Source organism: Thamnophis elegans, chromosome 2 (genome assembly GCF_009769535.1).
Source record: "Thamnophis elegans isolate rThaEle1 chromosome 2, rThaEle1.pri, whole genome shotgun sequence".
Taxonomy (NCBI): domain Eukaryota; kingdom Metazoa; phylum Chordata; class Lepidosauria; order Squamata; family Colubridae; genus Thamnophis; species Thamnophis elegans.
The window spans coordinates 60,897,944-60,921,476 of NC_045542.1; the positions used below are offsets into that span (position 1 = coordinate 60,897,944).

Sequence of the window (23,533 nt, forward strand, 5' to 3'; positions counted from 1 at the left end):
TATCTAATGAAATGAGTTAATGGGAGATCCAAAAGAAACAGAATACTCACACAGTGCTTAAATATAGAATTCTGTAGATTGGGCATCCTTTGAAAATGATTTGGAAGAATGCCTTTAGAATATACAAGAGTGCCATTACTGCACCTCTAGCAGCATTTTTTTTTCAAATTTGCATAGACCTCTGAAAAAAAAAAGATGAGCTGTTTTAAATGAGTTCTGCACTTGGGTGTTCCAGATTCTAAAACATATTTACCAAATCATTTTTCAAAGGATGCACAGGCCTAAAAATAAATATTAAAGGTAAAGGTAAAGGTTCCCCTTGCACATATGTGCTAGTCGTTCCCGACTCTTTTCATCTCTGTTTCATAGCCAAAGAGCCAGCACTGTCTGAAGACATCTCTGTGGTCATGTGGCCAGCATGACTAAACACCGAAGGTGCACGGAATGCTGTTACCTTTCCACCAAAAGTGGTTCCTATTTTTCTACTTGCATTTTTACATGCTTTCAAACTGCTAGGTTGGCAGAAGCTGTGACAAGTAATGGGAGCTCACTCCGTTACACGGTGCTAGGGATTCGAACTGCCAAACTGCCAACCTTTCTGATTGACAAGCTCAGCGTCTTAGCCACTTAACCTCTGCATCCCTAAAAAAAATCAATATTACAATAAGATATTAATTTGAGTAACGTTAAACTATAATTATACAGTATGATAGAACATAAAACACTAGTTTTTCAGTAGATTTTTTTTTTGTAAAAGCTGTTTATTTTAATTTCATCCATTTTTTTACCCTTGCTGACCAACATGACCAGGATGTTACTGTTGTCCAGCTTGTTTAGTTCCCGTTAGCTTCAGTATTAGTCATAGTAGAAACAGAAAGCCATAGTAATTAAATCTTTGATCTGATTCAGAACAGTTTTTTCTTATATTCTTATTGTACTATAGATCCAGCCCTTTATTAGCAAATAAGTCATGAATCTTTTACATGTCACAATTATTTTTTATTTCTCCCTTTCCCTTGTATATCTTTTTCTCTACTTCACTGAATAGATATATAAGTATTATTTTCTTTTTAGAGTGACTCACCAAAGACATTTAATAGCCACTAAAAGAGAAAATTTTGGCAGTGTCTTAAGTTGTCCCATAACCTATATGTGAGTCATGACCTACCATCTGAAAACCACTGAGCAAGAGAGCTCTTTAATCTGGTTCTAAATCTGATTGATAAAGCATCAGTTTTATATTTTATGCAAAATCTGACATTTTTACACAGTTCTAATTCTTTCATAAACATGATAAGTGAAGGCCAGTCCAGAAGAAAACTGATGAGAAACATACGGTATGATTGTTCCTAACATTAAAACAATAAAATAGCAGTTGACCTCACACTTTTAGAACCACAAAATGTAATTAGGTTGTCAATTCAATGAAAGCTATGTAATGGGAATGATCTTTTACAGAAATTTACCTACAAGTCATATTTAATGTGGTTTTTCTCAACATCATGATTTAAATATTTATTTCTACTGATTTCAAAAGTTCCGTATATTTTTAATATCACAGCCAAGTTATGAGGATTAATGCTGTATCACTGTATATTTAATTCTCTCTACATCCTCCTGCTGTTGAAATTGCCGGAATTGTAGGAAAGGTAATATTCTGTTTCGGTCAAATTAAATGATGTATTCAGACTTCCTGAGGAAACAGCTTTTTGTAAGCAGCTAAAATATTTATTTATCCAGGTTTCATCTTACAGGGGTTTTTTTATTTTCTAAAACCAACAAAACTATCAAGTCTCTAATCATCTAATCTAAAACCAAGTTTTACCCCCTGCTTGTAACTAGAAATAAACAACATTTGAAATAAATTTTTGAGGAAAATTAGAGGGGTACTTTTGTCCCCAAACATCTGGTGGGAGGTATAGAAAATCTGATAACTGATACCTTGCTGACATTATATGGATCTGAAGTGGTTGTCTAAACACTTTTTCTTAGGTACTGTCTATTTATAAAAATTACTTTTAAGTATCACAGAAAGACAAATTAAGGAAACACATTAGGGACTAGGTTTAATATACAGTATCCCTACAGTCTTCCCTCACACCCACTATACCCACCTAGAGAAAATGGAGCAATGATACTGGATAGGCCCAAGGAATATGTTACTTTTAATTCCTAAACTTGAAGAATTTTAGCAGCTGAATTATTTAAAAAGCCAAATTGTATCTTCTGCATTATGAAACAAGATTTTGAGTACTTTCATGTGTAGAAACATAAAAATGATGTGCTGGATTAGACTTAGACCCATTTAATCTATCATTTTTGTTCCCATTGTGGTCAACAAAATGCTTCTGTAAGAGCACAATCCTTCTAAGATGACAGGAATATTCTCACAACATCTGGTGTTCAAAAGAATCCTTACTGAAGCTAAAAATAAAAAAAGTGATTTGGAACAATTGATAGCCACATCCTATTTGAATTCTCTATTATAGAAATGCAAGTTGGTGGCTATTATCTTATTTAATAGTAAAGATACGTAAATATTTCTCTTTTTTCCTTCTCCATCGCTTATAATTCAACTACACTGGAATGTTTTTTATTGTGGACCCATTCCATGTATTTATGAATAATAAAATATTTTCTTGGTGTGACTAGTTGGAGATGTGAGAGTCAAAATTATTGATAATGGAATAAATAACTAATACAGAAATCTGTTTATCCATCAATATTATAATATAATATAATACAATACAATACAATATAATATTTTCCCAGTACAATAATCTAATAAAAATAGTTGCTTTAATCAGTTTTTATCTTCAACATTTGAGTTTTGTAACATTGTACCATTTTTTTCATAAAACTGAAAATAATTATACACATTGTCTAAATGTTGATAGTTTGTTATGATTCTTAGAATAGTCTCTACTGAAAGTTTTTATTACTAACAGTATTCTTTTTTGCTGAACTATGAAATATTAAATATCAGTCCTATTCACCTCAAATTAGTTCTTTCAAGGATCACTCTTCTTACTATTTAAGAAAAATAAGGCCCAGATATTTTAATACTTTTTCATTGCCAGTGCAAACATAACCTTTTTTTAATTCCTGCCCTGTATCTGGTTGGCATCAGTTAAAACTACTACAGTTACAATTCCTGCACTGATTTGCTTGTCTATCCCACTTAAAAAATAATGAATTGTGCGTGGCAAATAATATTAATTAGCAGTGACCGAAAGCATAGCATGTTAGCTGATACCTCACTTATTTTCTTCTGTCAGCAACTGTGAACATCTGCCTATTGTGAACGCAAGCCTTACCGCTTTCAGACAACAAAATATGTTTTTTTTAAATGTTTAAGGTCTTCTGTTAAAGGAACGATCACAAGGTCATCTTTGAAATTCATATGAATAATTTCATAAAAAGGATTGATACCTACTGAAACCTGTTGCTAATTATTTTATATTGTTTTCATGAATAAATAAAAATGATAGACATTTTTGTATCCCCAGGTTTTGCTTTAATAGGACATGTTTTCTTTGCAAAATGGATTTGTATGATTATATTAGGCTGAGCTGTCATGTTAATTCCTCTGACTGGAGTGGAAAAGTATTCTCTTGAATCAGTAGTAGCAATAGCATTTGCTAGAATGAGTGACTCTTGATGGGGTAACAGGCTCAAATTTTGGTGATCTTAAATTGCTACAATATTAATCTTTAAAACAAGTAACTTGATTGTGCACTTTTATTTTTAAAAAAATAGGCAGAAGAAATAAGGGTGTTTTTTATGGAAGTATTGTCAGATTTATCAAAAGCTCTGAGGAGAATGGATTCTGTAGGCTTATTTTCAAAGTTTTTGTTCATGCAGTTTCCCTGCCCTTTAAGGAAATGTAGAAAAAGTTATATGTAAAATAAAATTGCACTATTTCAGTTGTATCTTGAATTTTTTTCTTTGCATGAAGACCAGGAATCTGAAAAAAATAATTCATACTTTCAACAGTTTGAACGCATCTCTTAAAATTGTTTTCTTTCTTTCTTTTTCTTTTGTAGTTCTTTGAGGTTCCATTTGATGCAAATATGAACAGGACAAAAAACAGACCTCTAGTACAAGGACAGATCAGGTAAGGTTGCACATATGCTTTCTTTAAGTAGAAATGAATCTCACTGTTGCTGTATGTATTTCCCCAATTTTCAATCTTTCTTGTGCTTAGTTAAATAAAGATTAAAAGACATGGAAAGAAATCATTTTGAATGGTTTGATGATTCTGACACTTATAATGTCACCCAGAAAATACATCAACTTCCCTTCATCATGTTCATATTTCATATAAGGGCCATTATAGATATACTTACTAAGAGTTACAGACTTCAACATTTTTGTATAAAAATAAACATTAGAACCAAAATGCTGATGCTACTAGGACTTGTGAATTTCCAGAAAAATTAAACTTTCCTGCATTAAATCTTCAAAGAAACTTTTAAGAAGTTTAAGGTAGGTAAGGTACCTAACATGAGTTTTAAGAAGTTTAAGAAGGTAAGGTACCTAACACAAGTAAATAGGCTTGTGGTCTTTAAATATTTGGGAAACAAACCACATAATACCTGATCAGTGGTTTATGATATTCTGGTACTGTGATGGCGAACCTATGGCATGTGTGCAACAGGTGGCATGCAGAGCCCTCTCTGTGGACACACGTACTGGCCGGTGCACATGCATGCACCAGAAATCAGAAAACCATGCACATACACTCTGGCCAGCTGGTCTTTGGGTTTCTGGACTCCAGCATGCGCACATGTGCATGCATGCACATACATGTTCCGATTTGGGCACTTGGTGCCCAAAAGGTTCACCATCACTGTTAGAATAGAATAGAAGAACAATACGTTTTCTATTGCCAGTGACAAAATCACAGATGATTTACATTATTAGAATAATTGAGGACTCCTGGCAGTTTCTGAAATAAATAATATATAATTGTGATTGCCATGAATTAAGGATAACATTTTGGGGTCAAAATGTATGCATACACAATTATTCATAAGTAACATAAAACATTGCTATTACTTTTATGGACAGTGCTGTGCTAATTCCAGTAGTTGGAACTAGCTGAGAATGTGCTAATTCCTATCTACTGTTACCTACATGTTGCCTACATTCTGTTTGGTCCTTGGTGCTCTCTGAGCTTGGTGGTTTTCTTGCAGACATTTCATTACCAAAGTAGGTAGAATCATCATACAGTGTATGACCTAACATCAAAGACTGATTATGTTACCTAGTTGATGATGAAACATCTGCAAGAAAACCACAAAGTTCAAAGAGCACTAAGGACCCCACAATTTAACCTTGAATTCCAAATATTCACTTCTAATGGTACCTGCATTCTCTTCCTGCCTCAAATCTTAATTGTGTCATTTTATACATATTACATTTAATGGTAGAATACTTTTTAAACTTTCCATTTAAAATATTACAATTCTTCAAATGAGGTGTGACTTCTGATGACTGAATGTGTATCAAAAGTTGCTTATTTCTTCATCTAAAGACCTGGAGAGTATGCTGCTAAATACAATATATGAAACATTGTTACCCTCCTATAAATCATTGTAACACTTTTTGCCAAGATTTTACAAAAAATAATTCTTAAATATGTCTCATCTTTTGTGCATACATTTTTCTCTGTATATACATATAAATAAAAAGCCAAGGTCCCAGGAGGCTTCTGTTTGAACATAAAGCAACCTTGATTTCTGCTTGTGTGTCTGTTCAGTTTCTTAAAGGATTCAGTTCCAAGTTCTTGGGGGATGGAGAATGCTGCACCTTATTTGCAAACTTTAAACTAAAGCCCTTATTCATAAACTATTCAACAAACAATTTTCAGATAGCATTTCCATGATTTGTGCCAAGGATTATTTATAACAAAATTATGTTTTCCCTTAGGCATCTGTGAACAGTTGGTCCTATTTATTTCTGTGTTTTATCCATCATCTTTGGAGGATTGAAGAAAAGTGATGGATGAAATTACACGAAAATTGAAACAAAATAGTAAAGCAAGCCCTGGGGGTAAACTCACCCTCATTGTAAATAGAGTACTTTAGTAAACTTGTTCTGATTTGTTCTGTGAGGTGGTGCTAATTATAGATTTCTAAGTTCAGTTAATTTTATTTTAAAAACATCATGAGGAAAATTTTAATGAGAACATCTGTTGAGCACACAGTAAGCCAAAAATTGAGCCCAGCCAAAATTCAGTGAAATGGATCTATACCCTTCACTCTAGTCTTTGAATTTGGTTAGGTAACTATATATGAAATAAAACTCCTCCTTTCTCATTCCCAGATAAAATTAAAGGTTTTTTTTCCTGAACTGAATTACATTCACAGTAACTCACATGGGCGATCCAGTGCTTGCTTGTATTTCCCACAGAAAAATGCTCTAAAATATATTCAGGGACAGAGATCTCAATTGCTAAAGCACATATATAAAATGCCTGTTTCCCCACATAGTTATTTACATGAAATTGGAAGGATTTGAAAGATACACTATTTGGCCAAAATCATTTAAAAAAGAAAAAGAAAGGATATACTGTATTTAAATTGTCCTCTTTGTCCTGCCTGTTGTAATCATTGAGGAGGGGAGGGGGGTCCCAAGCAATCACTCATTCATCCATTTATTAATAGCCAGTTTAATGCTCTTTAAAATGTCACAAAGCTTTAAATGATAAATGCCTATAGATTTCATGTTAACTATCAACTGCCACTATTTCTTCAGCTGGCCAAAGATATGCCTAGCATGAGATCCATTTTATTGTTGAGTTTGTCCTAATATTTGAAAATTCCTTTTTTATTATTATTCTTATTAAATTTCTTCTACAGTTAACACTGAAGGCAAATCAAAACTACAAGAGATAGGTGTATTTGAAAAGTTGGTATCGTGTATTCTGGGAATCATTCCAAACATGTTTGGGGCATGCAGAAGAAATTTTGCATGCCTTCAAAGCCTTGTGGGGGGGGGGGGAGTTTGTGATACATTCGACTTTCATCAAATTTAATGATGGGCTAGTCTGTTCTTGTTCTTTTACTTTAACTTTTTGATGCTGTAAATACAGAGACAACTACTTACTGAGAAAATGTTTTGAAGTCTATTGATTTTACATAAGGTACTAAACTGTGCAAGTGTCACTGATCAAAACACTTTAAGAATCATGAAGGTACAGATAATCTTTTGATAGCCTTCGTATGTATGTATGTATGTATGTATGTATGTATGTATGTATGTATGTCTGTCTGTCTGTCTTCAGACCAATAGAGGGAGGGTTTTTCACTATGTAGCCCTGTTATCAATGTCTCATTTTTCCATCATTTCACATGTTTAAATGTCTCTCTTCTCTCACATCCTATCAAACTTTTTAGACAAAAACAGCTTGTTTCTGTCTGTTCTGATTTTATGTTTGATGCATAAATTGATGAATCTTGATTGAATTCATAGCTCTGTTAGATGACTACTCTCTACAACTATTAAATCCATTGGATTTTTAAATTATTTGTGCAGATTATTGTGCAATCCACCATCATTATTTTGTTTTTGTTTATAATAGAGATGTAATGGACAAAACTTTGAAACTATTTTAGATTTAATGTTATTTTACTTTGTTTGTTTGTTTGTTTGTTTGTTTAGAATATAGCTCCCTTTTCTTGACATAGTCATGATAAATATTATGCAGAATAAATATAAAATGACATTGGGCCACATTTCTCTGTCATGGTAAGCTATAATTTGGAAAAGAGATCTTATTAATTTTTCCAACCAGAAATTGCCCCAAGGCTGAGGAAATTGTTCAAGTTATTTATTCTTTCACAGCTTGTGAAATGAGTCACTGTAAGTATGAGAGTTTTGGCATAACTCCACCACATGACATCAAGGAAGCCAGTTGGATGTAGTAGTAACAAATGTGATCCTTATGAAAGCATTATACTCCTAATTATTATTAGGACAGTAAATCCATCACTTCTAACCGGTGACAAAGAAACATTTATATTTGCTAGGCATATTTTATTCTCAAGTAGTTTTGACAATCTATCATAGACATTTGATAGTTTGTTAAAGTAATTATGTTAAGCCCCCAGTCTCAACTTACCACGTTGGTAAACTTCCTTTCCACTCTGCGTATTATCCTCTGACAAACTAGGATTGTGAGTTTGTATGACATGATAAAATTCAAATCTATCTAAATAAAGTGCAACTCAAGTTTCCCTTATGTGTTTTTCAAAACATTTTTTAGACTTTTACCATTGAATTTGCATGGCACTTGAAACATAGGAATCCCAAAGGATTTTCTATAGATCTACCTTTTGTGCCAAAAGGTTGAGATATAATCATATATATTGTTGTCTAATAATAAATTTGTATTGATGTTTCCGAATAAAAACAGATGCACAAACAAAAGCCTGATTATTGTGGCAATGTAACCTTTTGTATTAAATAATCAAGAGCTTTTTCAGAGTGCCAAATATCTCATTCTTCTTTGGGCAGTTCATTGCAAGTGCATGGCATGACAGACCTCTCTTATCATATGAATAATGTCTGCCATTATTACCCTAATACAAATGGAGCAATCTCAACTGCTAAACATCACCTCTTGTTCATTTCAAGTCATTGGGACATACTTGCACTGCCTGATACTTAAGCACAATTCACAGAGGATTTTCAAATGTCACTTGTCTCATAAATATCTGTTGGTGAGTAACTGGCTTCTAACTGAAACTACAAATATTTTTGTTTAATTTCATGCTTGTTAAAAGGGGGAGTGGTCCCTTTTAAAATAGCGCAGTTCTAAAGAGTCAATGTCGTAGTATTTTCTTTAAATGTTTATCCTAGACATTTGTAATTTTTATAAAATTAAATATATTCCACCCTGCTGAGTTTCTTTTTTTCTGCATGTTTTCTCTTAAAAGTAAGAAGCTGACATTGACTGAACGTGGTAAACCAAAAATTTAATAAGATAGCTTTATATTTTGACACATCCAACTACTTGTGAAAATGTTCCACTTGCATTGTAAGCTGTGGGATACTTATTCGCTTCTCTCATTTGGGTAGTTGCATAATAGTCAGTGAAAGGAAAATCCTTGGGCTAGAACATAGTTTAGAGGAGATAAAACCCACATCAAAGGATGGACTAATGGAATGTTATAATGCCTACTGTCTGCAGCAGCAGTGGCTATTTAACCCCACCGTCTGCAGATTACTTGGTTTATGTACAATATAAGATCTGTATGCTTTTCTCAGATCAGAATTTATAATTCTGGGGTCTAAATTTGTGCTGGGCTGTTGTTTTTTTTAAAAACGTATTGTACTAGAACTTATATACAAAATGGCTTTACTTTAATGTTTGCAGAAGTCATTGTCTATTCAGTGCACTCTTGGTTATGCTCTCTTGAAAATGACTGCTGCAAGTTGGTAGGGACATTCCATTATAAGCAATTGCATGTGTTAAATAGAAATCCTACGGAAACATTTGACCCTCACGCTTTGCTGCTTTTCAATTCAACTGTGAGGCCTTTGCCATAGTATTATTTATCAAGGCCTTTAATTGCATGTGGGACACTTGATAAATTTAAGTGCATTGTGCATCACATCCAGTTAGGAAACATCCCAGATGCTCATATATAAGCCAGGAGTCATGGTGCATTTGAGTAAATAGCCCTCCATCTGCTCCTGAAGACTACTGCTGAGGAGCAACACACACTCCTAATGGAGTTGTCTCAGCCTACTATGTCACAACACAGCAGGGGCTAGAGCCTAACTGTTTGAGGAAGAACAGCAATTGTAACTATAATCCTTTTCACTGTCACCTCCGATATAAATAAACTTTTGGGATGTAGCATTTTTGCCATTTCAATTTTGTTGAGAAATAATGGAGGGCAACTTTTTTCCCTTCAAAAACAGCCATGACAAAGTCGAATCTTAGATTAGAGTCTGCTGTGATATTCAACTAAAAATAGTTCTATGGTAGATATGACATATATATTTTTTGTTACTGTGAAAAGTTAGTTTCTAAAATTCAAGGGGAAATCCAACATTAGATTTCCCTTTCCTTAATGGAAACCTGTATTTGACATTGTAGAAAGAAATTCAAAGAAAACCTATGCAACGTTATACTAGAGGGTATATGTTTGCATTTTATAGTATGAAATAATATAATAAGAGTTTTGGCAATTCACCATTAAAAGCATCAACCAAACAAATTTAAGAAAACTGGTTCTGTGATTTTATGGAAGATCCAGTAATGGCTTTAAAAATCTTACTGGGGATAGAGATAATGTGAATGAATATGATATGCATGAATATATTTGCTAAGAAAACATTGGTAGGTTAGCATAACAGTAACTGTTACACTAGTAAAAATAAAATCAAGTCAAATCATTTCTTTATCATGATGGAATATCATTATAGAATACACGATAGAATACATATGTAGCAATTATAAGTGATGAATGTTTGAACAAAAAATCTACTTCAGAGGCATGGAAAGTAACATCAGAGTTTCTTAAAATATAGTTTTACATAACCATTTGTTTCATGGTGATCAATCTGAAAGTTGATCAATTTGAAAATCCCTTAAAATACAAAAGACTAAAAAGTACAAAGAGTTTCTTACCAAGTAAGATTTTAGACATCAACACTCATTCTAATAACATCATTAAAGTCAGTTCCTAATGTAATAATTACGAATGCGAAAAGTTCTTATTTCCACCCACAGTTACTTACTATGTTATTTGAATCAAGACACCCCTGGGGGTATGCTGTGGAGGATCGTAGCTTAAGCTTTATGTGTGTCAAAACGCAGAAGAATGTTCACATCAGAAGATGCAGATCCCTCTATTGAATTCTTAGGCAAGATCTAAGATGCTCTAAATGGCTTCTTGGTGTTTTAATAGCCATTGGGAACTAGAGGCAACCTAGACAGATAATTCTGTCAACTATCTGGCAGAAATAAACTGATCTTCACAGGGCTTGGAAACTATGCTAGGTCAACAGTTGGACGGGAAAGAGAACTAGAGCTGGGAGTAAAACGGGGGAACCCGGACAGCAGACAATGACAAAGTTCTTCCTATTGTTGTCAAGAAATGTGCAAAGGTATGCCTACAAATCATGAGTAAAAAGGAATTTAATTTTTTGTTATGGGAACAACAAGCAAAAATGTGTATTTCCTAAAAAGTAGAGACCAGAAAACAACTGGGTATATATTCTCAAAGATATCCATTCGGTTTGGTTAAGTAATAAAATTTGTCTGAGAATAGACTCTCCTTATGGAGCCTATTAAATTTATTTACATTTGTATTTATACATTTTGCTTTAAGGCAATCCAACTCCCTGGCATTCTGACTCTGTTTTTAATCTTGTAAGACTTTATCTTACCAACAGTGGCCCGTTATTCAACATGTGCCAAGTAGTTTCAAAAATGACACTACTCAGCAAGTCCATTACCAAACTGTCTCGGATGCTAAATGGCTTGCAACTCAAATTCTATTTGCAGTAAGTCATGTAAAAAGTGCATTTCTTCTGTAAATGGTTGAGTTTATTAGGCCTTTAAACAAGGGACAGCTTACATATTATCAACTTGGCAAGTCAGATACCAGGGTTTACACTTTAATTAGGCATTGCTAGCATAGTCATTGCTGCAGAGCTTGCATTCCAGAGACTAACATACACAAAGAATTCTCTCACCCATTTTATTGGAATCTACTTGATAAAAAAATCACAGTTTATATTCTAATAATTTTTGCTGAAAGGGGGCCTATCTTGGTAATGGGATTTGTATAGTCATTTCTGTGCTTGTTTGCTTTACTTAAAATTTGTAATGATCTGCTTGGGGTCCCTGCACAAATATTTAAAAGGATGAACACCTCTTGCAGAAAAGGAGATAATGTGTAAAAAACAGAAATAATTGAAGCCTAAATGTAGGAAAGATTGAATAGAAAATAGACATCCTATCCATAAAAAATAATATTGAAGGGAGATGGTAAAACTCTAGTATACTCTAGTTATTATATTATTTATATTAGAGTGTATTATTTTACATTCTACTATAAAATAATATATGTTGTTAGTATTTCTTATCCCATCCTTCAGTTTCACTATCATTAGCTGTAACATTATATATTAGTAGTTATGACATTGTTATCTAAGAACAAGTAGGATCAGTATTTTATGGCAGAATCTCCCTGATTTGAATCCCAACCATTCTATTTCTATTTTTCATTTCTTTCTGTTTTTCAATTTCTTGGTATTCAGTCAAATAACCAACCCTATTGAGTATGAATAGGATATAAATGAGGTATGCTATTAATACATAGTTTATTCTGCAGGTTGTGAATAAGAATTCATGTACATAATTTCATATGGTAAGAAGACAGAGTTATGGGATTGATAGAGTGAAGCCTCTATCAATGTAGTTACATTATCAGAATTATGTTGCCTTTTAGAATAGCATACCCCAACATTTCCAGCTTTGTGGACTGATGGGGGGAGAAGCAAATGGAGCGCACACGGTCACCTACCACTCACACAAGTGGGGATATACTAGCTTCCCCCCCCCCCCCCCCGCTTCTGCAGCCCAGTTCTGAATGGCTGAGGGCCCGGGAATTGGGGGCTCCTGTTATATAAAATCCTCTACAAATCAGATGATGAGTTGAAACTAACTGCAGGGGATGTTTAGATTGCCAGTAGTCTTCAATTTACAAGCATTCATTTAGTGACTGTTCAGAATTACAACACCACTGAAAATGTGACTTACGACAATTTTTCACACTTATGACCACTGCAACATCCCCATGGTTATGCGATCACTGGGCAACTAGCATGTATTGATGACCGTTGCAGTGTCCCAGGGTCCTGTGATCACCTTGTGACCTTCTGACAAGCAGAATCTATAGGAGAGCCAGATTCACTGAACACCCATGTTACTAATTCAACAACTGCAGTGATTCACTTAACAAACTGGCAAGAACATTTAGAAAATGGGACAAAATTCACTTAACAACTTCTTGCTCTGCAACTGAAATGTTGGGGTCAATTATGGTCATAAGTCGAGGACTACTGTGTTTCAAATAGAATTTCTGAGTTGTAACTGTTGTTCATCATTTCATCTAAGAGTAACACTGAAATAATGAAAAGTCTTTCTAACTAATGAAACTGTAATAAATTCAGGCCTCAGTGCATTGATAACATTCTCCTCCTCCCTTTGCAACTGGAAAAAAATACATTTGGAAATAAGAATTTGATTCTCTGCAGAATATGTGCTTGAAGGAAAAGAAGGATTTACGCTACTTTTAACATGCTGTTTCTTTTATCATATCTTACATTGTAAGTTTAGTGCAGCAGAGAGTCTCCTGAGAACTGTTAAAATAATATAAAAATAAAGTTAAATAAATTGTTCTCTTCACTGTTTTATTTTTCTAAATATCTTTTTATTAATTACCTTGTAATCAGTCACCATAATGTGATAATGTTGTTGTCCTTCTAAATCACCAGTAATGGCAGCTTTATGGGAGGTGTATAAATAAATAGAAGCCATAGAAAACTTACGTAAGAACAGTATGAAAAACAAGAAACAATGATAGCAATAGTAAAAAATAGCAAATAGCAAAAAAGCCATAGCAATAGTAATTATAGCAAAATTTAAAAATACAAAAAATACAATTTTGCAAAAATGCAAACATATAAGCTTGTGATTTTTAAGAAAGATATGAAGTATTCTTAAAAATAGTTACAATGTTGTAAAAATGAGAGATGAGGTTATTTTTATTTTATTTTTTTGAGAAATAAGTGACTGCTTTAAACTAGGCTGATTTGTTTATAAAGTTGCTAATGTCTGTAATTCTGGGCAAAGGAAATGGAACATCTGCAACTGAGATTGGTTAAGGTCTGGGAAAACTAATTGCCTTCAGTTTGGTTAAGATGCAGGGTCAATTACATTTTCAAGCAACAGCTTATATGCTCTCTGACAGCAAAGCTGGGATGTCATATATTATCTGTTTCCTTGTTTAGAAAGAAAGAAATGAATTTACATAGCTATGTGATATTTTAATGTAACCAGTACAAATTTCTTTGCAAAGAAAAGGAAGCTGGCAACTTTGGACTAAAAATGCCATGTCAGGAATCCAAGAGATATTTGTTTTTCTCAGCCACATTTCTGTCAGTTGAATTGGTTTTTAATAGCAGTAATCTAAAGAAGTGGCTTTTAAAAGATGGTTTCTTACAAGCATCTTCTCCTGATGTAACAGAGTGAAACCGATTACCTCTCTTTCCTTTAACCCTCAGAATCCACAAAAACTATTCCTGGGGGTTGGGAACAATTTAATGGTGAGCAAGCTACAGTGGGAAGCAGAAAAGTCACAATGTGAGCAAACGTCTGTCTGTGAAAGGTTGGCTATAACTCAGAATTTCTTAATTTTTATTCATGTGTTTTCTGAATAAAAATTCAAACCGGTTCATTGTTAATAGCCTTTACACTAAGAGTTTTAATTTATTAAAAAGCCAATATAATATATTGCATTTATAATATATTGCCCCAGAAATCAATTGTTAAATGGTAATAAACCTTTTTGTATGGAAAACAGTGCTAATACAATGTATTTGATTCTATTAAAAGAAACTAAATAGGGAATTTAATATCTTCTTTTTCTGGACTTGATTTTATCGTTAAAAGGTTTCTTGCAGTACTAGATACTTTTTAAAAATGATTTCATATACAACCTTATAGCCTTACTTTTGATTCAAATAAGATAGATAGACAGACAGACAATGAATAGATGGATAGATACACGTGTACCTACCCACTTGTAGTCATATATGTGTGTCTGTGTTTCTATGAGTATATACCTCACCTGTTTCATAAAATAATTAAGGTGCTGGAATATTTCATATTTGTGGGTGAGTAAATATTGGGGACTCCTATTCATGGTTTTGATATCATAGGTCCCCGGGGCATATTATTTTGCAGTAGAGTAGGAAAGTTAAGAATCAGATTTCCATTTTCCCACCATTATTATGCTATTGTTCCAGACTGCTTCCTTATTGCAATTACTTTAACTCATTGGTCTGAGGTAAAATAATGACTGTCATGGACTCAAATAACCCATAGTCTACAAAACAACTTTTGGGGGAATGTTGGTAATGAGAGTGGGAATTCTTATTTAACACTGTCTTCTAGCTAATAGTTTCTGAGAATGAAGGATAAAACAAACACATTTGCTATTCTCTCTCTCTGTCTCAATCCAACTCACTTTGTAGAGTTGCTATTATGGGGAAAATAGGAGGAAGAAGGAATATTAGGTATGCTTGCTGCCTTGAGTGGCGCAGTGGTTAAATGCAGCACTGCAGGCTACTGCTAGATCAGCAGTTCAGCGGTTCAAATCTCACCGGCTCAGGGTTGACTCAGCCTTCCATCCTTCTGAGGTGGGTAAAATGAGGACCCAGATTGTTGGGGGCAATATGCTGACTCTCTGTAAACCGCTTAGAGAGGGCTGAAAGCCCTATGAAGCGGTATATAAGTCTACTGCTATTGCTATATAAGTCTACTGCTATTATTTTTAAAAATAATAAAGGTGGGAACATAGATTATAGAACATAATTTAATCTAAAAGAATGCCAAATCCCATAGTTGGATTTTAAGTAAAAACTGATCTATTAATAGAGTACAAATTGTTGTACACACTACCCCTAATCATCTGAAATTTGGAGGTGTTCAGTACTGCATTAAAAGAAAAATGTAATAAAACAAAAATGGCTCTTTAGTTTCCTTCAGAACTTGAGAAATATATTTCTACAATAATTTCAATGTTCTGCTATGTCTATTGTTTAACACTGTACAGAAGCAGTCATATTATTTAGCTGCCACACAATCAAAATGTAACTGAAAGTATATATTCAATTAACAATTCTTAAAGTGTTTGTTTTTACTCAAAAGCATTTGTGGAGATACAGTGCAAATTAAGTTGAAGATTTCAGCCTTTTTATGCTTCTTCCATCTCAGCCAGATGATTTCAGTATAAGCCAAGAATACTTCAATTTATCACTGATGAGACTGGGTTCCCATATACAGTATCAGAGGTATTAGCAGCTCAACTATTCTTCCTTTATAAGTCTTCGCACATCAAAGGCATTTCTGCTTTCCAAACACTTAAAGTTGTTAAGGCTTTATCAGGAGATTAAATATTATGATGTTTGTCAAAATTCCTTCCTTAAGTGCTTTTAAGCATAAAGGCCTTTACTTTGCTTAATGAATTTTTGGGGATTCCACATTACTCCTTAACAAAATAAAGCATCTTGTTAGCTATCCTGTTAGGATGAATGTAAATGGGAATGTATTGGCTGCATTGTATGCCATTTTATCTGTTGACCTGCTTTCAGTAATCACAAAAATTTTATAAGATGAGGAAAAGCACTGTGCCTTAATATAGGGGTGATGCTACTGAGTTCATTGATTTATCTTCCTCTCTACAGTTGTCTGATTTAATCAAATAAATAGCAGTAATTCTATCACATTTATTTTTCTCAGATTTCTCAGTTTACAGGTCATATTCCATACTTATGATAATGGAAACAAAAATATACTAGAATATTGGTAATGCATGGCTGTTCACAAATAGTTTTAGTATTGAAATCTATGCAATTTGGCATATATTTTTAAAAGTACAAATGTCAGAATAATGTCTGTATATTCAGTCTTTTTGCTTATCAATGAAGTGTAAAGTAGACATATTTGTATAAAACAGTAATGAGAGAATTTTGTCTCCTATTCTTAGTCACAATTAACTTTTAAAATTAGTTCATATGCTTTCATTATTGAATTTGTATCTATCTCTACAAAGGAGACACTCAGCACTCATAACAATTAGAGAAACATATTTTAAAAATAAATTACACTTTATTAATATATCTTAAAAAAAAATAAAACAGATCATTCCCAGACAACTAGAACTTGAGCCAGGAGCTTATTGGAACTGTTCAATAGCTGTAAGCAATAAATCCTGGAATTTCAGAACTAATTTCTAATCTCTAATTTCTCTCCAAAACAGAATAATTTCCAAAAAAAAATTCAGGTTAATTTTGAATATTTCCAGAAAGTTCTTTGTCCTGAAGTCGGTACTAAATATTTTCTAACAGGAGAGGCAACATTATAATAACCATAGTTATATCCAGTAACGTTGAATATTGTCATTTTACTACCTAACTTGGTAGCATCTTGCACTGCATCATCAGTACAAGTGTGGTTTGCTCTCTGTTTACATACAGTAGCATTATACATTATCTCTTTTGTTTGTCATTTTTAATAGATGAGAAATAAGACTAACAATAATGTATTCAGAATCCTGTACAATTTGCCCCAGTGGTCCAGGATACAAATATATATTTAAAGTGTGGTGAAGATTTCAAATCTAAGGGAAGTTGTATACCAGTCACTAAATCACTGAACTAGAATCCTTTGGCATTACTTCTTTTTTAATGACTCCTGGTCCAGAGTCACTTGATTGTGTTAGGTGGCTATAGAAATTAAATGAATGAACGAATGAACAAACAAACTGTGCCTGGACCAGTCCCTGAAGTATTCTTGGCAATATTTCAGAAGTGGCTTCACATTGACTACTTCTAGGGCTCAAAGGGAGTGGCTGGCCCAAAGTCACCCAGCTGATTTTGTACCTAAAGCAGAACTAGAATTTACTCCCTCCTGGTTTTTAGCCTGATACCTTAGACACTATACAAAGCTGGCTGGCTACTGACATCAAATCTCAGGGAAGTCATTTTCATCTGATTTAATCTTTCCTGAAAACCTTCTTGAATTGAAAGTCCTGTTGTTATAAACCTGTTCGGTATGTTCTGGAATGACTTTTGATTTACATATTTTGCCATTTTTGCTCAGTCTTGAAGATTTATCTTTCAGTGAAATAAAAGTGCAACAGCCTAGGACCATGATGGCGAACCTATGGAACGTGTGCCAGAGGTGACATGCAGAGCCTTCTCTGTGGGCACCAGCCATCTGGTCTTTATTTTTCTGGGCCTCGGGCATGCGCTGTCTTGGGCTCATTCCGGTTTGGGCACTCAGTCCCAAAAAGGTTCACTATCACTGGCCTATGTCTCCAGAAGGCAAAATCAGGATATTATATATTTATTTGCATAAGTAAGTAAAGATTTTCAAAAATCCTGGGAGAGAACTTTATGATCTTCTCTCATTCTTTTCCACTCTCATCTAAGTCCTAAAGCATTTCTCATTCTTTAGGCATGGGTGGTGGAGAAGAACCCAAAGCCTCCGGATTGATCGAAGGAGACTTGAGTTCTCAATTAAAACTGTAATTTAGTTTTGCATTTCAATTTTAAAACCAAACAGTCTCCAGTCCTTTTCATGAGTCATGAACCTTTTTGCATGAGTGACTGGAGGAATCAGTGAATATGCATATTAGTATTTTCCACCCCACCACCATCCTTTCAGTAATGCCTATTTTGTTTGCTTAAAGAGTGCCCTTTTACTTCATTACACTTAGTTCGGGTTAATGTAATATTGTGTCTTTGCAAAGAGCAGACCTGGTGTCAGTTTTCCTGCTTATTCATAAACATAAAAAAAACCCAGAGAAAGTGCAATAGTAGTGTTCCTCCTCTTAAAGGATGTGATTGTTACTTCCTGTGTGCCCCCCCACCATCAAAGAAGAAGATGTGGCTCTAGCAATAAATTAGCAATGCTCATGCTTTTAGAGTATGTTTTCTTGTTAATTGGAAGATATATCTCATTAGACATGAACAAAATTTCTGATTAAAACCACTAATTGAATGTTAAAACGTATTTGCCCTGTTTGTATTGAAACATTCTGGAGGTCAAAAATGCCACCTTTAAGATGTATTAAAGGAGACGCATAATGGACACTTTTTAATTATAATTTAAAGTTTAAGATTGATGTGTGAATGGCAGTATTTTACACAGATGCCAGATAAAGCTCCTGTAATTCTGACAATGTGTGAGTTTATTTCCTTTGTTTTCCTTCCTTTTAAAGAAAAATAATCTTCCATGAAATAAGCATTAGTTCGGAGGAGCTGCATATTCCTTCCATATTAGTTTCACTTTTATCGTTATTGCTACAGCATTTTTTGAACCTGAAAATGTTAGTAAATGTGGTTTGTATTATACTACATATAAATATAGCTGCCTGAAATGGTATGTGGATCAAGTTAGCGTGTGCTTTCAGCACTGAGGAAGTGCCAGGATTCGCATGTTTGTGGCGACTTCTTAATTTGTTACAAATGCTTTCTCCATTATCATTCACTCAGAAGTTAGCCCAAGCCATTTGAGCCAGTCAGTAGCTTGTTCTGTGGGTGAACACAAGGTATCAGCATACCAAGTCAGAAACGTGACGACCCCAAGATGTTAATTAAAGATAGGCTTCATACAATTGACCATTGCAGTTCTCACAATTGCTGTGGTTACTCAGCTAATGTCTGGTTTGTTCTGTTGTTATAGAGCAGAGGCAGACAGCCTCTTCGTGCGCCAAGTGTGGTATTCAGGTTTCCACATTTTGGCAGGCCAAGACTGCACTCAGAAAATGGACAGGGCCGGAAAAAAGAGGCCAGGAATAAATGAGAAAACCTGGCAGGGTTTTAGCAAAGAAAGAGAGATGGAGGGGCATAATTTAATACTTACAAAATAAAATGCAAGAACAGCATCGTTTCTTATAGTAGTTAGCCAAGCACTTTTTTACCCAAATAAAATAAAACCTGAGTCAGGGCAGGGACTTTTGATTTGATATTACCTACTTTTGCAGTCATTTATAATTGTTTTAGGCCATTGAGTAACTTTTCTATTTAAATAAATAAAAGACTTAGACTATAAAAATGTAAGTTTGGGCTTCAATTATTGCAGATGCTGTTAAGTCAAGACATTGTGTATTGTGGAAAGAAAGGTTTGAAAATCCTATTCCGTTCTTCCCTTCTCTATTTTTTTTTTTTTTTGGTTGCTTCCTTGTTTGTTTTTGATGTCTTGCATATTGACTTTTTCAAAAGAACTTGAATCCATCTGGAAATAGTGTAACATTGTGAGACAAGAAACAAAAGATCAAAGGGGTTGTCTCTTCCAAGTCTGTGTTTATAATCTTAAAGAGCTGCTGTCTTTAGAATAAACAGGATTAATGTTCATAATTTAATTTCTGGAGTATTTTTATTGTTAACCACTGTATAATCAAAAACCATGTCTCTGCTATGCCTTGGTACCTTTTTTGAAATAGCATTTAGAAGAATGTAGGATATGACATGCTGTGCATTGAGTAACAAGTAGTTCCATGAAGGTTCATTGATGTTCATTGAAACATTACGAAAGTAAATTAGAATAACCTGTTCTATAAAATAATTATCTAATCTGTTTTCAGCAAGCCCTAGTTGTTTGCCTTTTGACACTGTGGGAATACGTGGAGATGATTCAGAGAAATGTCAGAAAAAGCTGTGTATGCTTGAGATTTACATATTTTGTTGATGAAAGCTAACTATGCTTGCCTTTTCCTTACCTTAAATGCACAGAATATATCCCTTTCATCCTTCATCAAAAATTTGTCATAATTCTTGATTACTATTTTGTTATAATTGGTGATTTAGAAACAGAATACACCAGCTGGATTATCAGCTTTCAGGCTGTGTCTGCAAACAGAAAAATCTGCTTGAGACTTGTCAACTGAACAGATGTTACACTCAGGGAAATGGAACATATTGTACCCTGCGGGGTCTGTCACTGTCGCACAAATACTCTTAAGAATGACTGCATTGAATTTGCCAGAGTAAACTTGCTCTTTTTCTCTCTCTTTATTGTAGACTTTGAACCTGAGCTGAATTTTTTCCTTCTAGAATGAAGTGTTGGATAGTTGATGTTTTAGGGAGAAAACATTCCACATTATACAAAATGTAAACATTTATTGCATGTAGAAAATGCTTCGAGTTTTATATGCTGACAATATAAACAGCTTCTATTATTAAGTTCCATTTGGTATTGCTGTAACCAAACATATTTGTATATAGTAGCTTTTATGGAAGGGTAAATTTTAACCAGCACCATCACAGACTATTACCTTTAGTCATCGTGTAATCCTGTGACAGTGTTTTTTCCACATGGAATAATCAGCCTTTCACTGAAATGAATTTGTAAGATGTGGAAAATTATTTATTTTGACCAGTGATCCAAAGCTGTTTAGCCCTTTAAAGCAGATGACTTCTATAACATCATGGAAACAGAAAATAGTATTTTTGTCCAGTTACACTCCCCTGCTATAAACATGCTAATGGACAGTATAGTGCATATAATTATAAATGAAACATATCCAATTTTTGAAAACATTTTATCTATCCAAAAGACACAAATTTATAATACTGTTAGTAATTTTACTCTGAGAGAAGCAGTTTCAATCAAAATAGCAACAGTACTGTATCATGATGCCCTACATATGAAACCTTCAACATTATTCAGGGTAGATACTGCATTTTGCATTCTTCCTTGGGTTTTGATTTAGAAATAAATAGATTATAGCATATTAATTGCATTATAAAGTACTTCAAGAAAGCTACTGTTCAGTTGAATTAAATTTGTATATTTTAACTTGCAAATTGCTTGTATTTTTCAAAAACTATTAGGCAAGCATGCTTCTAAGACCTTATTGAGTTTCCATTTATAGAGACAAGTGAGCCATGTCTTGTTTTTTAATTATCATCAAAAGATAAAGATAAAATAATCTTTGAACCAAAATCCATCTTTTTGTTTATTTATTACATTTATGTGCTATTCATCTCACTGTCCAAGACAAAATCTTGATGCTTTGATTTCAGGAAAGCAAAATATTTTACATGCACACTCATAGAAGCTCTTAGTTTCATTGGCGCTTCTTGCAATTTTGATAACACCAAATATATATTAAGCTATATATGTGATGTTATGTTAAGTTTCAAATCATTAAAGCAGCAACCTCATTTTACCAAGTGACTATCCGTGCAAAAGTAACTTGAGTCAACCAGGAGTAGCATATGACAACATATAAGCCTGGAAAAAGATGTGACTTCTTTAATTATTTAAAGTTAAGGGTGTCATGAATTTTCCTGTTCAATGTGAAGCACCTCTTTTGAGTAATCCTAATCTTTGATGTTTTCTTTATCTTTTCTAGTCAATTTCTTCCATGGAATTACTTTTCTTGTCATTTAAACCAAATGCTGTCATTATTTATTTAAAATCAAAATATATAAACAAAACAAAAATTAATTCATTTGTAATCTTTTAAATCTGTTAGTCTTCAGTGCCATCATTCAAGGCAGCAAACCTGGAACATCCCAATTTTGTCCTCTCCAATTCTAATGGAGTATGTTAAACTAGGGGAATTTGTCCTAAATTACCATTGATTTTGATGTTTTAATAGGGATTTGTCTCGCAACTTTTTACATCAACTCCAATCATACAACTAAATGATAAAATGCCAACGGGGAAAACTTGAATTTTCTTACAGTTCTCCCAACAGTAAAACTTGACCCCTACAGTATTCCCTTGTCTTTGATTTTGACAATCATCCAAACTCCCAGCTCAATGTTTGAAAACAAGTGTCTGCTTAAAGGTGAAGTGCACCTGGTAACAATTAAATGAAAAAAAAAAAAAAAAGGTCTGGTGCCTGAGGATTTGGCAATTTTCTTGTGAAGCTACAAAAAAAGCTTTTTTCTCCATCTTTAAAAAAAATATTCCTGGAATGATCTGTATTATTATTATTATTATTATTATTATTATTATTGTCTTCAGAATCGAGACACATAACAACATTCATATATTGAAAAGTATTTGGGCAAACCTTGAAAGCAAGTTGGCCATGGCAAATTGACTGCAGCAAATTTGTCATAGACCCCTTCATGCCTGGTAATGAACCTTAAGCCCAGTTTCAGCCACAGTCACCCACAGTTATTCACCTCTGGGACAATGCTACCAGTCACTGCAATGATCACAGCAGCCTTCCTCCCTAAACTTAATGTTTCGCTGTACAGAACCTTCAAGGGAGGCAGATTTCCAAAAGGGCTATGACCCTATTTACTGCTTTCTGTTTCCACTGTTAGAAGAAACTTTGTTTAATTCCAGCTTTTGTGCAACAAAAAAATCTGTAACATCTAAAGCAATAAACAGAACTCAGGCTGTTTCTTCTTTCTTGTTAAGTCCTTCCTTCTTTTCAACCCATTCAGAAAAAAAAATGTGATCTTTAACATTTGCTAATGGCTTGAATTTGGGTCGGTTCAGACATCCCGGTTCAGACATCCCGTTGAGACAGAATCAATCAATCAATAGGTTTACCTCCATTTGCAAGTGAGGGGTTCATGCAATAAAACTTGTCATATAATAATATTCTGTTATAGTTTATACTGTTGTGTCAAATTAGGTCCCTGTGTTAGTGTTTCACATGTTTTCATTGAAAGCTGTGTATAGTTTTCTTGGCTCCAAAGCTTGTGAAAAAAATGTAATGAACATTGCAATCCGTTAAATTAAATTACC

General features: G+C 33.8%; 1 protein-coding gene across 1 annotated transcript in view; it reads left to right on the forward strand.

The window, feature by feature from the left end:
- LOC116503618 (protoheme IX farnesyltransferase, mitochondrial) overlaps nt 1-23,533 on the forward strand; it is a 111,286-nt gene that overhangs the window by 74,346 nt on the left and 13,407 nt on the right. Inside the window, exon 5 of the mRNA XM_032210154.1 lies at nt 4,047-4,117. Within this exon, the coding sequence (XP_032066045.1) occupies nt 4,047-4,117 (71 nt within the window). The remainder of the gene's footprint in view (nt 1-4,046; nt 4,118-23,533) is intronic.